The following is a 15,694-nucleotide window of genomic DNA, read 5'->3' as shown; positions in this document are numbered from 1 at the left end:
GGCCATGTTTCATTATTGCTCATGGCAAATCCAGTCCAGTCTTATGCAAGCTCATAGACAAAAAAAAAACTGTGGAATGGCTGACTATGGAATTTAACTAGGGGATGAATGGTAGTATTTCTTAGATCATAATCTGATATGCTTTCCTCCATATGGACTTTCAAAGTAGGCATCCACCATAAATTTTTCATATATGCAGTTTTTGAGGGATGGTCTGTTGTTCTATCCCCATCTTCAATTCTGTGAAAAATTTATGGTACCTTTAAATAGTAAGGGAGTTATAGCATTATGGTATAGGGAATGATTTCCTGGGAATCTCTTGGAGCCCTGATATCCATAGACCATGCGGCAATTGCTACAAACTATCTATTCATTGTGGCTAATTAGTTACACTCCTTCATGGCAACTGTTTTTCCAAATGGCAGCAGGGTAATACACAGCTCTACATTGTTGGTATTGTTTGAGAGCAGTTTGCTGAATTCGCTGGATTTGAATTCCAGAGAACATCTATGGGATAAGGTGGATCAAGTGATCCAGTTTTTTGAAGATCTACAGGAAGCAGATCTAACACTGTGGTACATCATACCTCTTGCAACACTCAGAGATCTTAGACAGTCCTCCATGCTGTATAGTGTGGCAGTTCTAGCAGCAAGAGATGGTGGCCTATGAATTATTCGAATGGTAGTCATATTTTAAGTGAACTGTATATTTTATGTGGTGATCATAGACATCTTGATTAAGCTGCATAACAGACTACTTTCAGAATATTCTTGAAATTCTTTGTATTTCAGAAAACTACAGCACATCTAATCAGCGAACATATGCCAAAGAAAAAGAAGTCCAAGTCATATTCATGGTGGTCTTGGAGGAGAAGTACAGCTGAAACTGAGACAGAGACAAAAAATATAGGACTAGAGGTTTGTAGGTTTAAATAATTAAGATTAAGTATTTTGTACTCTAATTAGTGCTTCAGAACAAGTTATCATAATAAGACACTTTCTTTGAACTAATGAAGATGTTTAATTAGTGGTTATGCAGAAATATTGAATATAGTATGAAAAGAAATTAGAACTGCTATTGCAGAAACTTACAAATTTTTAAGAATAAATTTATTAAAAAGATAAGTACATTACACAGAATATTTATTATAGGTCAGAAGTCTAGCAGAACACCTTTTAAATGTGAAAATTATTATACACTGACAATAAGTCGTACTCTTTATAACAGAGATAGCAACACCTTTCTGGAGCCAGATGCAAATGGCATCTGGCATTTAGGCGCATGTATATAATGGCATACACACACACACACACGAGGGTGGTCTGAAAAGTTCTTGGCCTAACAATGAAAAAACGAATTTATAATTTCAAAATTATTTTTATTTTTCAACATAATCTCCCTTAAGACTAATACATTTATTCTAGCACCATTATCCCGTCTCTGTAGTGGTTCTCACTAAGATCTGCAAAATACCCCTCTACAGCTGCAATCGCCTCTTGATTCAAAGAAAAATGCTGACCAGCGAGGAAGAGTTTTAGTTTTGGGAAGAGACAGAAGTCAGAGGGAGCCAAATCTGGAGAATAGGGTGGATGTTCCAACAATTCATAGTGCAGCTCCCTAAGTTTTCCCATTGCAAAACACCTTTGTAGGCAGGTACATCGTCTTGATGAAAGATGATTTTTTCTTCTGCAAACTGGGTCTTTTGTCACAAATTTTTTCGTCTAGTCTGGTTAAAAGATCAGAATGATATTCCCCAGTTATTGTTTTACTCTTTTCAAGATAATTAATGAACAAAATGCCTTTAGCATCCCAAAACACCAACGCCATGACCTTTCCTGCTGATGGAACTGACTGTCTTCTTTGGCACTGAACAACCGGCTTCTGTTCACTGTTTTGACAGCTATTTGGATTCTGGTGTGTAATGATGAATCCAAGTCTCATCCATAGTAATAAATCGATGCACAAAATCAGTTTTATTCTTGTTAAAACTCTCCAAGCACTGTTCAGAGATTTTCATGCAAGTGCGTTTTTGACCTGCTCTGAGCACGCGTGGCACCCATTTTGTGCAGAGTTTTTTCATTTACAATTCTTCATGCAAAATATATCCTACATGTTCTTTTGAAATGCCTGTAGTCTCAGCAATTTCACGCACTTTGACTCGCCGGTCATCGAATACTATATCTTGCACTTGATCAATGATTTCTGGTGGTGTTACAGCTGATCCACATGTGACAGATGATCCACATGTCCTTCATGTGGAACATCTTCAAGGATGGTATACGGCCACGTTTATACTTGGCAGCCCGTTTCTTAATTGTCGAAAATGAAGGAGAAGAGTGCCCATAAACTTTTATGAACTTCGAATGAATTTCTTTTGGCCTTAAATCTTCTTTTATAAAGAATTTTATAATGCCACGATGCTCAATTTTATCTATTTCAAGGGATACAGACAACACTTTTGCTTCAGACAGCTGTATAAAACAAACTACTTGATAGAATGACTTGCAATTTCAAATAAATGCATATGACAAATGTACTAACTTAGAAAAAATAATCTTGCCGATAGTGTTGCCATCTATGGTTGAGGCCGAGAACTTTTCAGACCACTCTCGTGTGTGTGTGTGTGTGTGTATATATATATATATATATATATATATATATATTAAATTTCTTTTATCTTAAAATGTGAGAAGGGTTCACTTTAAGGGTCAAAGCTAAATAACTGGAAGGAGACTTGCATATAGCTTGTAAAAAAAAACATGCAGAGAGCTGACCAAGATTTCTCATGGTGAACCTGTTAGATATCCGTTTGGTTTCTGAATGAAACATTTTCATTCAATATCCAAGTAGATATCATTATGAATTAAATAACAGTTAGCACATCTAAAAAATTATAAAATTTACTAACTCCTTTTCTTTCTTATTACAAGGACGTCATTAGAGAAAGAAGAAAAGGTTAGGTATTCAAACTGATGTCAGTATTCAAAACTGATGTCAGTTACTTAGCATATTTTCACTTACTCGTGTCTTGCTACAGGCGAGTAAACAGAACATACTATTTATTAGTACAAGCAAAAATAATAACCATTGTTTTCTAATTCATTAGTAGATTGCTTAAATTGCATAAATGAGTATTTATATAAAAATTGCATAAATAAATATTTATGTAAAGTCTTTTCACATGGCAAAATAAGTTGATATAAAAAAGAGCCATGAACAGTCTTATCTCACCACCACTTTGGAAGACTGTCTTGTGAAACATCTGGAAAACCAACTCTTCACTATCAGTTTTTTCCTTAACCTCATTTGACTTATCTTTGTGGAAGATATCTTTGCAGTTTGGACTACATCAAATTCCTGGAATCACTTAAGTCTGGCCATGCTTATTATGTCATAGACATTAGTTATAGAGTTCTTTTGAATCATACTAAGATTCTGCACTCAAGTATATTTGTATTTGATTGTATATTCCTTGCAAATCTTAGCTGTTCCAATCGCATGCTTATCTCAAAGTTTTGGTAAATAATCATGATTAATTGTTCACAGGTTTTTGTTAATAAATATTTATGTAACTCTACAGTATTTGAATTACAAACTATTAAACCATTACATCCTTTGAACTTTAATAGTGTTCTCTTGATTACTCAGCTATTACTGTGACATGAATAAGTAAACATGCCACATGATTCATGCCAGTTTTAAATGTTGTCAATTGATCTTTTCTTTTCTCTCTCTCATGATGATGTTCTTGTAACAAGAAAGAAATATATTAGAATAAAAAAATTCCATAATTTTTACATGTGCTAACCATTATTCAATTCACAATAACTGGATCAGAAGCAACAAGGGGGGCTAGCAGTTTAGAACTAACTGGAGTATGCTGCAGTGTCATGAAATGTCATGCTGGCTTGAGCATCACCCAGTTAAACTGTTTCATCAACTACTGAAACATATTGACTGTCAGCAGATTGAAGATAAGCATCATCAATGTGAGAAAAATCACTGGAAAAGAAACAGAACTTGCAAAATTAGAGAAGTCTTATGTTGATGAGCAGCATCTTTGCCTGCTTTTCCCCCACCCTTTGTTTTCAGTAACACCATTTATGTGAACATAAGACTTGTCAATAATGGGTGTTACTGAAATCAGGGGGGGATAGGGAAGATACTACTCATCAATAGGATGTTATATTCTAGCACCAGTTATTAGGAAAAAATAAGTAGCTGCCTGATAGTTAGCATTAAACATGAAGATAAAGTTCTTAAAAGATGAGCAATATCAGATAAAATGATGGGTAAATTTCAAAATAGGAAATTGGACTTGTGGTTATAATCCACACAGAAGATTCTATTAAAGAATAAGTAGAAAGGTTATTTTTTTTAATCATTTGAGAGCCACAGCTAACATAAAAACAGGAAAAACAGGTTGTTCTTACCTGTTTAGGTAAGAACAACTTGTTCTTACCTAAACATTACTTTACTGTAACCTGTTACAGTGAAGTAATGTCATTCAAATGGGGAATGACAGCATTGCTAATAATGGTGATAGTACTTGATTTCTGTTCAGAACATGGCCTAGTAATTACTTATACTATATTCTAAAATATATAGTATAAGTAATTACTAGTAAAATATATTGGACAGAACACACACAAGCAATAAGGAAAATTTTATGTTATTGTTGACAGTACACATCTTCAAACTTGTTCAGGATGTAAGAGTATACAAGAGATTTGAAATAGCAAGTGATCATCATTCAGTTTGAAGCAGGATAAAAATGAATATTACAGTTTTCCTCCAGATTGAAAAGAAATATGTGTATGAAGGATTTAAAAAGAATAAGAGTTCAGTAGCTTTCAGAGATGAATTATACACTCAAATATTTAATTATTATTGGGGGAGAAAAAAAAAAAAAGAAAGACTTTGGAATCAAGAACCGTGGACACAATGAAAAATCTGAAGAAAACAGATTAATTCAGCCATAGAGGCATGGTGTACTTAAAAAAAAAATTAAAGAAGCAGTATGAGAAAAGAAGAAATTATCTGAAGTTCTTGGCCAATAGCTCAACAAGTGCTCTCAGAGAATACAGAGAAAAATATAAGAAAGTGAAGTAATGTTTAAAAGTAGCTAAACAGAAGTCATGGAAAATATGGTAAGAAGATAAATATCATTATAGTGGGAAAATGTATTGGAGTTATTGAAAAAGCTAAAAGTGGAAGAGAGAGAAAGAGAGTACTGTAAAAAGAATCAAAGATGATAAAGCATATAAAAACTCGAGATAAATATATTTTGGATGTCAGGAGTAATTACTTTGAAAGATTGTTAAAATGACAGTTATAAAAGAGTGGTAGAGAATATTCAGGAGGAATGTAGTCAGAGGTACATGTCAGTACTTAAGTAGAAAAATGCATCAAAATACTGAAATGTGGAAAAGCAGCTGAAGTAGATAATACTTGACATAAAGATAGAAGTATGAAAGTTTTCAAGTTACTATACTACATAGTTCAAAAAGGTTAAATTTCATGTTATTGGAGTAGTGCTCTCATAGTATTCATCATCATGGGGGAAGAGGGATGCAGAATACTGTCAGAGTACTAAGCAAAAAGTTTGTTTTGGACTTTCTGTCAACAGTTTTCCTTCTGGCCAGCTTGTTCTCCACATCCAGAGAAGAGAAAAACAAACAAAAATGAAAAAGGAAAACTGGGTTCAGCTTTCTCTTCCACAAGTTAGTCTCTTCTCAAGTATATTTGCATAAATCTTACCAGGAACATTTGGTAGGAAAATTCCTCTATAATTCTCACATTCAGTTCTAATTCTCTTTTTATAGATGGTTACTATGAGAATCTGCTGTGTCGACCTGACTTCTGCATTATATAATGCAACCACTGCAAAACTTTTATGCCTCTATATTTGAGCATTTTGGTCAAATATTGTGTAATCCTCCTGCTCCCTTTCTATATTTTGATGGCTCTTTCTAAGTATTGATGCATACTCCTGATTGCATTCCTGTTGGATATTTTTGACCATCATTCTTTCACTTTTTATTTCATTTAACAGTCTTCAAAGTAATTACTACAAACATCTAGAATATCTTCAATTTTTATTGTCACCTTTATCATTTCTGAGCCACCAGAACATTTTGCCATCTTCCTGATATTCTTACAAATCTTCCTATAATTTTTGTTTAGCTACTTTTTCACATTGCTTCACTTCATTCCATTTTGTCTCTGTATTCTCATAGAGCACATGATGATTTAGTTGAGGGAACTTTTAATATGCTTTCTTTTTTTTAAAGACTATATCTTTAACTCACTACCACCTCAATGGTTAACCTCCAACACCTTGCAGTATGTTCTGCTTATGATATGCAGGCATACTCTTTCAGTACCTCATAGAGTACTTTCTGAGTTCCATATGGGGTACTGATTTTTCTATCTTTGCTTTGCAGATAACTTCTCCTTCATACATCTCTGGTTGAATCAGTGTTTTCTTCAGAGTCTGCAACTAAACCTCCATGGTTTGGTTCTTAAACTTTTTTTTTCTTCTTTAGAATATTTGTATATTTTAGTCCACAGTTCATCTCTGAAAGCTACTTGACTAATTCATTTTAAAGCTTTTGTACATATTTTTATGAAATTCATTTTTATCCTGCCTAAAACTAAATATTGGTCACTTCTTATTTCTGATTCCCTGTATATTTTTGGGTCTTCAACCAGCAGAAAGATATTGCCATCAACAATAACACAGTCATTGAGACTTCTTATTTCTTGTATCTTCTCGTCTTGTGAATTTATGCACATTTTTATGTTGGAACACAGTATTACTAATGATAGTCCATGTCCTAAACAGAAATCCAGTGGAGAGTTACCATTATTATTATTTGCTTTCCTGTTTTCTCTAGATTTTTCCATTAATATTTCTATATGTCTAGTATTCATTTCCTACTGAGCTGTTCAGATCTTAAAGAAGATCTAAAGTTTCCCCCTTTTTTTTTTTTTTTAATTTTATAGAATTCTGTAGGACCATAGGGACAAATAAGTCTCATTGTCCAATTCCCAATTTTGATATTTGTCCATGTCACTCTGCCTACCATTCATGAAGATTATCTTTATGTTCAGTATTGAATACTGTATCACCTGTGAGTAGGTATATGTCTGAATATATATATATTTGACCGAACAGATGAGGATAAGTAGTAATCAATAGGATTCTCAGTGGAGTATCTATAGGGATGGCAACTTGTGGTTCACAAACAACATGTGGCTCTTTAAACACACAACTGCTGCCCTTTAACTTTTAACCTACATTTACAACAAGCATACACCACAAACTTCTTTAGTTTGCCTGCATATCATAAGCAGAACATACTGCAAGGTACTGAAGTATAATCATTGAGGTGGTAGTGAGTATAAAATAGTTAAAACAGGAACAAAATAACATCCATGTGTGCTAGGTGATAGGTACATGAATTCATGTTATAAGTCACTTCATTTTTTAAATAAGTGATGTGGTATTATTAACCATCTGAACAATGAATCTCCCATTGTGTTGAAAAATGAAAGTTGTGGCATAATCACTTTCTAGGAGACTCACTTGAGAAGTTCAGTATCAATAATCACATTTTTTACATTTTTGTTAAATGTAAAAAATGTTCAATAAATATTTCAAAATATATGTTTTAACACTTTCCATTTCTTAAACTCCCTTTTCTACTCAATTTCTTAAACAAAAAATTTACTGATCCCTTCTATAGAAGAAGTAAAATACTTCAGTTATTTATATGCAATTTTAAGTGAAAATAGCACATTAAAAGTGAAAATAGATAACGAAATAAAACTTGTATTGTAGGGAGCCAGCTGAATAAAATTTATATTAAATAAGAGAGAAATTAACCAAAACACTAAAATACAAGACAGTGTTCAAGCCAGTTTTAATTTATAGAATTCAGATTGGATTAGACCAGTGGTTTCCAAACTGTGTACCATGGGATATTTTAAATTTTTGATGGAAACAGTGATACTTGACGTCTGTCAGACACCATGTGGACTACTAGTTTGAGGTAGTTCACAGTTTCAGCATTAGATTGAGCTACATTCCTTTTTGCCAGCCTGGTTGGCCGAGTGGTTAGCATATTCGCTCTTCAGCCAAAAGCTGTTGGTTCAAATCCCATCTTGGGCACGGATTTTTGTGATCGCATTTCACCTTCATACATTCATACAAATATACCGGGTGATTATAAAATAACGTCGAGTGTTCAGAGCCCTCTAGCAAGTGATGTATTGGACGAAACACACCAATATTTGGTAGATGTACACAGTGGAATATGGGGATTCGATTTAACAGGAAAAAAAAAGTACCAAATGTCGCCAACAGGGGAAATTTTGGTGCTGTTTACAGAGTAAGATGCATTAATTTGCATTATCGTATTTCTTGTGAGCGATCATGCAATAAAAGGAAAGCCTGTGAGATTTCTTATCATTTGTAGACGAACTGCTTTTCGATGCCTCTTACCTTATGTGAGCATGCTTTGTTAGTCAAACTTTATTATCAGTGGAACAATAATGCCAGCTTGGCTTCGTGATTTTCGGCGTATGAAAAATTTACAAAAAGGACTGATTAGTGTAACAAACTTACGAAAACTGATTCCGCGATTTGAAACTACTGGAACTCTAGCAGTGCAGGTAGGCAGGGGACGCAAATCAATCAGTCACCAACAAGTTGCAACTGCTATTGTGGAACAAGAGATGACAAATGTGCAGGGTACCAGCAGTGCACGAGCAATATCCCAGCAAACGGATTTCGCATACACAACGGTGTGGAAAATCCTACATCAGATGTTGAAGTTTTGTCCCTATAAAATAAGTCATGTTCAAGAATTGCGCCCTGGTGATGCGACCATATGAATCGACCTATCTTTGAGATTCTTAGCGCACATGGAAGTGGATGATGCATGGCCGTAGCAGATTTTATGGAGTGACGAAGCACACTTTTATTTGAACGGCGATATTAACACACGCAACTGTCGCATTTGGGCTGCATTTAATCCGCACGTGTGTCTGCAGATGCCTATCCACTCGCCCAAAGTCACAGTGTGGTGCGGATTTACTGCATCTTTTATCATCGGTTCATACTTTTACGAGGAAAATCGCCAAAATAGACCAGTACTGTTTCATCAATGCTAACAGGTATGCCAATATGCTGCAGAACTTTGTGGCTCCACAACTGCAGCAAAGAGGATGTCTCGATTTGACCATCTTCATGTAGGATGGTGCACCACCCCACATCAGACTTCAGGTACAGTGCATTTTGCGACAACATTTCTCTGACAGAAGAATCATTAGTCGTGCATTTCCCATGCCATGGCCACCGAGATCACTGATCTCAATCCTTGTGACTTTTGGCTGTGGGGATTTCTTAAAAGCATTGTGTATCAAGGACATGTATCCGATATTCCAACTTTGAAAGATCAAATAATGTTACATGTGAGACAAATCAATTCCGATATGTTGCGAGCCACTGCAAAATGTCGTGCATATGCAGTTCCTGGAACATCAGAATGGTGGTTATATTGAACCTCATTTGTAATTAACAATAAACGTAATGAAATTGATGTGTGCTGTCTCTCATTTGCCATTTAGTCATTCATTAGTCACACCTACTAAAATTAAATTGGCAGTGCCAAAATTTCCCCTGTTGGCGACTTTTGGTACTTTTTTGTTAAATCGAATCCCCATGTTCCACTGTGTACGTCTACCGAATATTGGCGTGTTTCATCCAATAAATTACTCGCTAGAGGGCTCTGAACACGACATTATTTTATAATCACCCGGTTCAGAGCTTATTCTACTTTTACTATGAGTTTCCTTGGTCTTGCACTATGTGCAGGGTCAGCTAGACTTGCAACACTTGCAGGTGCAAACTTGACTTGTTTGTCTGTTTGCTTACTTGGGAAATGGAGTAAAACCAGGTTTAAAATAGCTTGGTATCTTTAACATTTGTTATACCCAAGGTAAAATACTTTATACATATATATAAATATATATATATATATATACACTCTCCCAGTATGGAGTGAGTCACCATGGGAGAAGTAGACCCAACCCTCCCACAATGGGAGAGGCCTTCGCCCAGCAGTGGGGAAGATACAGGCTGAATATCATCATAATCGCATTCCTTTTGGTAACATTCTCGAATGAGACATATTTTGGTTTACTTGCACTTTCAGCTACACCAGTAACTTTTCAAACTTGTTTGTTTCTTAGATTTTTTATATAAATACCTGTAAATTCGGTTTGTCAATAATCAAAAGAACTGAAGGGTGTTTTGAACAAGTTTCTGTAAGATTTAGCAAAGTTCGTTTAATTATTTTGTTGACTTTTACTCCTCATACACAAAAATGGAAAGATTCCTAACCATTAATAACAGTGAAGAAAAGGATGACAAATCAGAGACAATGTTCTGGAAAAATGGAAATATCAGAAATATGACAATACTTATCTAGACTTTGACATCTACCAAAGTAAAACCAATCACAAAGAGCATCGTGCAGTGTGTATTTTGTTTGAAAGTAGTGTTAGCTCCAGAGTGCATGCTTTCAAATAAACTGTAATACCACTTAGAGACCAATCTACCTAAGGCTAGTAAATACCGTAATTATTTTACGAGAAAGTTAACAGAATTGAAAGAACAAAAAGGTAATTTTTTTAGGTGCCCCTAGTATCCTATTAGAGGCACCATGAAAAAAATTACTGAAACACTATGGGTGCTGTGCACTGAGAAAGTTTGGGAATCTCTGGGTTAGACATAAAACAGTTTATCAAAGACTAGGGATGACAGGTATGAGACTTCTAAAAAAAAAAATTAGGGGAGTGAGCAGGTAGCATAGCACCAATGGGAGAATCATACTAAAAATGAAAATATCAAAAAAATTAGCATTTTTATTATTTAAGTATGGTTAACTTTAAGCAGATTATGAAAGGAAAGGTTAGTAAAACTGATTGTAGGTCTTTTCTTGCAAACAGTTTTGCTAGTAAAACTGATTGCAAGAAAAATGACCTACATAAGTGCTTTAGAAGATTGAAATGTTGGCGGCTTAACAAAGAACATATTAATTGGAAGAAAATTGTTAATAGAAAGCTATTAATAACAGACTTAATTTTGTAGTACTGTCATAATATCCTGATATGTACACTTCTGTAAGGTATATATATATATATATCAAGAATTTAATGATTATGATAAATTTAGAAATAATTACAGTTTTTCAGTTTTATTTTATACTTAAACTAACAGTTTTGAGGCAAATATAGGAGGTCGGGGGGGAATCAAATAAGTAAACTTTAGTAGATTTCCGAAGTTGAATGTTCCTAGCCAGGTTGAGTACATGACTTGATGTATGAATTGTGTTCCTCCAGGTGGAGGAACACAAGTCATACATCTGCAACCACGACTATGGTCAGTTAGGCCTTGCTGACCATGTCTTGGATACAACCCATAGGATCTTATGGGAAAAAAACCACCATGCTCCACTACAGCAAATTAAAAAAAGAGACTATTCTTAGAATCAGAAGCAGCTCTCAGAAATCAACCAAATCTTAATAAATATGGTTGCATTAAGCTTCCTAAGATTTAGGAAATACTTATCACCAGAGGTCCCACCATACTTTCGAGGCCACTTACAACCGCCCTTAGAGGGCGCTCCACCTAGTTAGGACTTTAGTGTTACCCACGTGGTTGGGCTTAGTATTGTTTGTTATTTGTGTTTATGTTACCTTAGTTTTTTTGTAATCCCTGAAGATGTCTCAGTGACTGAGACGAAATATAGGAAGTATTAAATTCTGTTTTAATCTTTTTTGAGTGTTGTAAAAAATCCATTAAGCTTCCAACATGAAGTAAACTTGTGTATAAAAATTCCAAAATCATTTTGCTAAACAGAAAGCAGGTCAGATTATTTTTATTTAGCAATTATAATAGAAAGTTGTAACATCAAAGGGATTCAGCTTTTGAACTATTCCTTGACATTTATTTTAAACTAAACTCATGAATTTAAACTATGTCCCCAACAAAAGCAAAATCTAGAATTTATTTATCATTTGATAACTGTGATATAGTTTGATACTGTATGGCATGAAAATTTTTATTTCAAATAGTTTAAAAAAAAACATTGCTGAACCTTGACTCAAATATGTGTACTGTCAAACTTTATGCAGAATACTATCACAGTACAATGCAATTAAGATTGCATAATTACTTATTTACGTGGGTGGTCTGAAAAGTTCTCGGCCTAACAATGAAAAAACTAATTTATAATTTCAAAATTATTTTTATTTTTCAACATAATCTTCCATAAGACTAATACATTTATTCCAGCACCATTATCCCATCTCTGTAGTGGTTCTCACTAAGATCTGCAAAATACCCCTCTACAGCTGCAATCGCCTCTTGATTCAAAGAAAAATGCTGACCAGCAAGGAAGAGTTTTAGTTTGGGGAAGAGACAGAAGTCAGAGGGAGCCAAATCTGGAGAATAGGGTGGCTGTTCCAACAATTCATAGTGCAGATCCCTAAATTTTCCCATTGCCAAAATACCTTTGTAGGCAGGAGCATCGTCTTGATGAAAGATGATTTTTTCTTCTGCAAACTGGGTCTTTTGTCACAAATTTTTTTGTCTAGTCTGGTCAGAAGATTGGAATAATATTCCCCGGTTATTTTTTTACTCTTTTCAAGGTAATTAATAAACAAAATGCCTTTAGCATCCCAAAACACTGATGCCATGACCTTTCCTGCTGATGGAACTGACTTTGTCTTCTTTGGCACTGAACAACCGGCTTCTGTTCACTGTTTTGACTGTTTGGATTCTGGTGTGTAATGGTGAATCCAAGTCTCATCCATAGTAATAAATCGATGCACAAAATCAGTTTTATTCTAGTTAAAACTCTCCAAGCACTGTTCAGAGATTTTCATGCGAGTGGGTTTTTGACCTGCTGTGAGCAAGCGTGGCACCCATCTTGCACAAAGCTTTTTCATTTGCAATTCTTCATGCAAAATATATCCAACATGTTCTTTTGAAATGCTTATAGTCTCAGCAATTCACACACACTTTGTCTCGCCGGTCATCCAATACCATATCATGCACTTGATCAATGATTTCTGGTGGTGTTACACTTTTTGGATGTCCTTCATGTGGATCATCTTCAAGGATGGTATGGCCACATTCAAACTCAGTAGTGCCTTTCTTAATTGTTGAAAATGAAGAAAAGTGCCCATAAACTTTTATGAACTTTGAATGAATTTCTTTTGGCCTTAAACCTTCTTTTATAAAGAATTTTATAATGGCATGATACTCAATTATATTCATTTCAAGGGATACAGACAACACTTTTGTTTCAGACAGCTGTATAAAACAAGCTACTTGATGGAATGATTTGCAATTTCACGTGGATGCTTATGACAGATGTACCAACTTAGAAAAAAAATTGTGCCAATAGTGTTGCCATATATGGCCAAAGCTGAGGACTTTTAAGACCACCCTGCTATTATTATTGACAGTTTTCCTCTAGCTTAGTCTGTTATTTTTTAGGACTCCAGTATTGTCAGATTTTATATTTTGCTCATAACACACTTCTTGCCACATCAGTTTCACCCAGGTCTTGGTCTTCCTCTGGGTCTTTTACTCTTAAAGTTCTATTTAAGTTACCATACTAGATTAGTCCTTTTCACATATTCTTGCATGCTAACAATGTAAAGTTCCTCTCTAATATCTTCATTTTTAATATGTTGCTGCCATTAATATGCATCAGTAATTTCCCCACTTGGTACTAAGCTCGTTGGAACACGTGTAGCTGCTGCTTGTTGGTCAATGTCCCTTCACAGTGCACCTTGAAACCCACAGAACATTTTTCTTTTCCTCTTTCTTCTTCCCTGCAACTACAGTATTGTGGAAGTCTTCTCCCTGTTGTGTTTCCCAAGGAATACAATATACAATCTTTTAAATCAAATGTAAATAAGTTCCTCCTTTCCCAACCCCATTACCCATATATGGTTGTTCAACCAGCCTCTTGTGTATGAGCTCAACATAAAAAAAAAATTACTATTTGTTTGCTCCTCTTCAGTTTTTTTCAGAACTCTGTTTAGGAGGCTAGGTCTCTATTCATTAACTGTTTAAACCCAAATCTCAAATCAAGTTGAATATGGTTTGAACTGTCTTGTATACTGCTAATTAAGTATTTTGGCTGATTTCTCTTTCATTCCATACAGATTTATTCAGCTGACTCCCCATCACACCAGCTTTGTTTATACTATTATCGATTTCCAAGTTTGCCATTTTTATTAAATTGTACTTAAATAACTATTTTTTTAAATAAGTGTTTTACTTGTTCTATAGGTTCTCTATTTAGAATGCAGCTAATATTTTCCAGTTCATAAAATGTTCATCAGTTTACTGCTGACTTTCACACCAAACATATTATAACAGTTATTCAGTTTACTTAAGAATCATGAAATCTTGTACAGATTCATCTAGTAGTATAACATCTGCATCAAGTAAAGAGTTAAGTTGAATATTTAATTTTGATATCAGAATCAATGCCACTTACATTCATAATGTGATCCATATAAATGATAAATAACAGTGGAGAAGTGTGCATCCTTGACATACACCTGATTTTACATCAACCCATTTTGTACTACCTTTTTCAATTCTGTATGCCAATTCTTACAGCTTAAATATAATCTGTTGTTCTGTCGGGTTTACCTCATATAAGTTTTGAACAAGTTTTTCTCATATGTTATATGCCTTTTTCATATCTAAAACTTGAATATAGATCCTTGTTACATTTCCATTATTACCTGTTTGTCTGAACGTGGAAATCTGATCTTGACTATCCCTGTTTGGCCTGAAACCATAATTTTTTTCTCTTCCATAATTTTTCTTAGCATCTTCTAAAGTATGCTTGCATAAATCTTGTCTGGAACATGCAGTAATTGTTATAAAGAAGCAGTGAGCAAGTGGATGAAATATGAAAGTATGCATGAAGTGGATGAAGAAGTGACAATGAGGAAACAAAGGCACACTTACACTGAGTCTTTCATCCTTCACAGGACAGAGACTTGATAAATGTTTTGTGGCACAGCAAGAGGGAGAATGAAAGAAAAAGTGAATAGGAAAAGTATGAAAGAGCAAGAATCTGGGTGCAAAGATAATGCATTATAAGGAGATTTCATGATAAAAGATATATTTAATGAGAATGTGATGAAAGCTGCACATCCAAGAATGTTAGTAAAGCTATTATTATTAGCATCAATGAGACCAGATTGACAGAAAAGTGATATAGTTACAGGGATATAGAATTTTCAGAGAAGATAGGTGGAATAAGACAGTAGGAGGAGAAAGGGTATTACTGATGATAGCTGAAAAACTTCAACAAAAATAGAAGTTACAAGAGGATCTTAGGTCCTGAGGTAATGATCATTTGAAGCCATGTGGTGTGAGTTAACAAAATATATTGTTGGTTGCTGCTATAGACTAGGGAGTCCACAGAAATCAGGTCTATTGCATTGGGTTAGCAGATGAGCGCATTGAGTGTATGCCAAGCAGTTATAATGGGGAACTTGCACTGTGAGGACATTGAGTGGAGGGAGGAAAGGGCACGTGGTAAGACAGAAATGGAATTTATACAGTTGTTGTTATGCAAGGGAT

The 15,694-nt window shown here is 34.6% G+C and overlaps 1 protein-coding gene across 4 annotated transcripts in view; it reads left to right on the top strand.

Annotated features, from left to right (window-relative positions):
• Positions 1–15,694, top strand: part of Lpin (phosphatidate phosphatase LPIN) — a 443,299-nt gene that overhangs the window by 259,160 nt on the left and 168,445 nt on the right. For all 4 annotated transcript variants that reach the window (XM_090407132.1, XM_090407133.1, XM_090407129.1 and 1 more), the window contains one exon: positions 792–917. In XM_090407132.1, coding sequence (XP_090263258.1) covers positions 792–917 — 126 coding nt within the window. The remainder of the gene's footprint in view (positions 1–791; positions 918–15,694) is intronic.

This window comes from Typopeltis vanoorti, chromosome 17 (assembly GCF_054136105.1).
Source record: "Typopeltis vanoorti isolate ZY-2024b chromosome 17, IOZ_Tvanoo_1.0, whole genome shotgun sequence".
In the NCBI taxonomy this organism is placed as follows: domain Eukaryota; kingdom Metazoa; phylum Arthropoda; class Arachnida; order Uropygi; family Thelyphonidae; genus Typopeltis; species Typopeltis vanoorti.
Note: the sequence above shows the minus strand (reverse complement) of the source record. Positions and strands in the feature narration are given on the sequence as shown.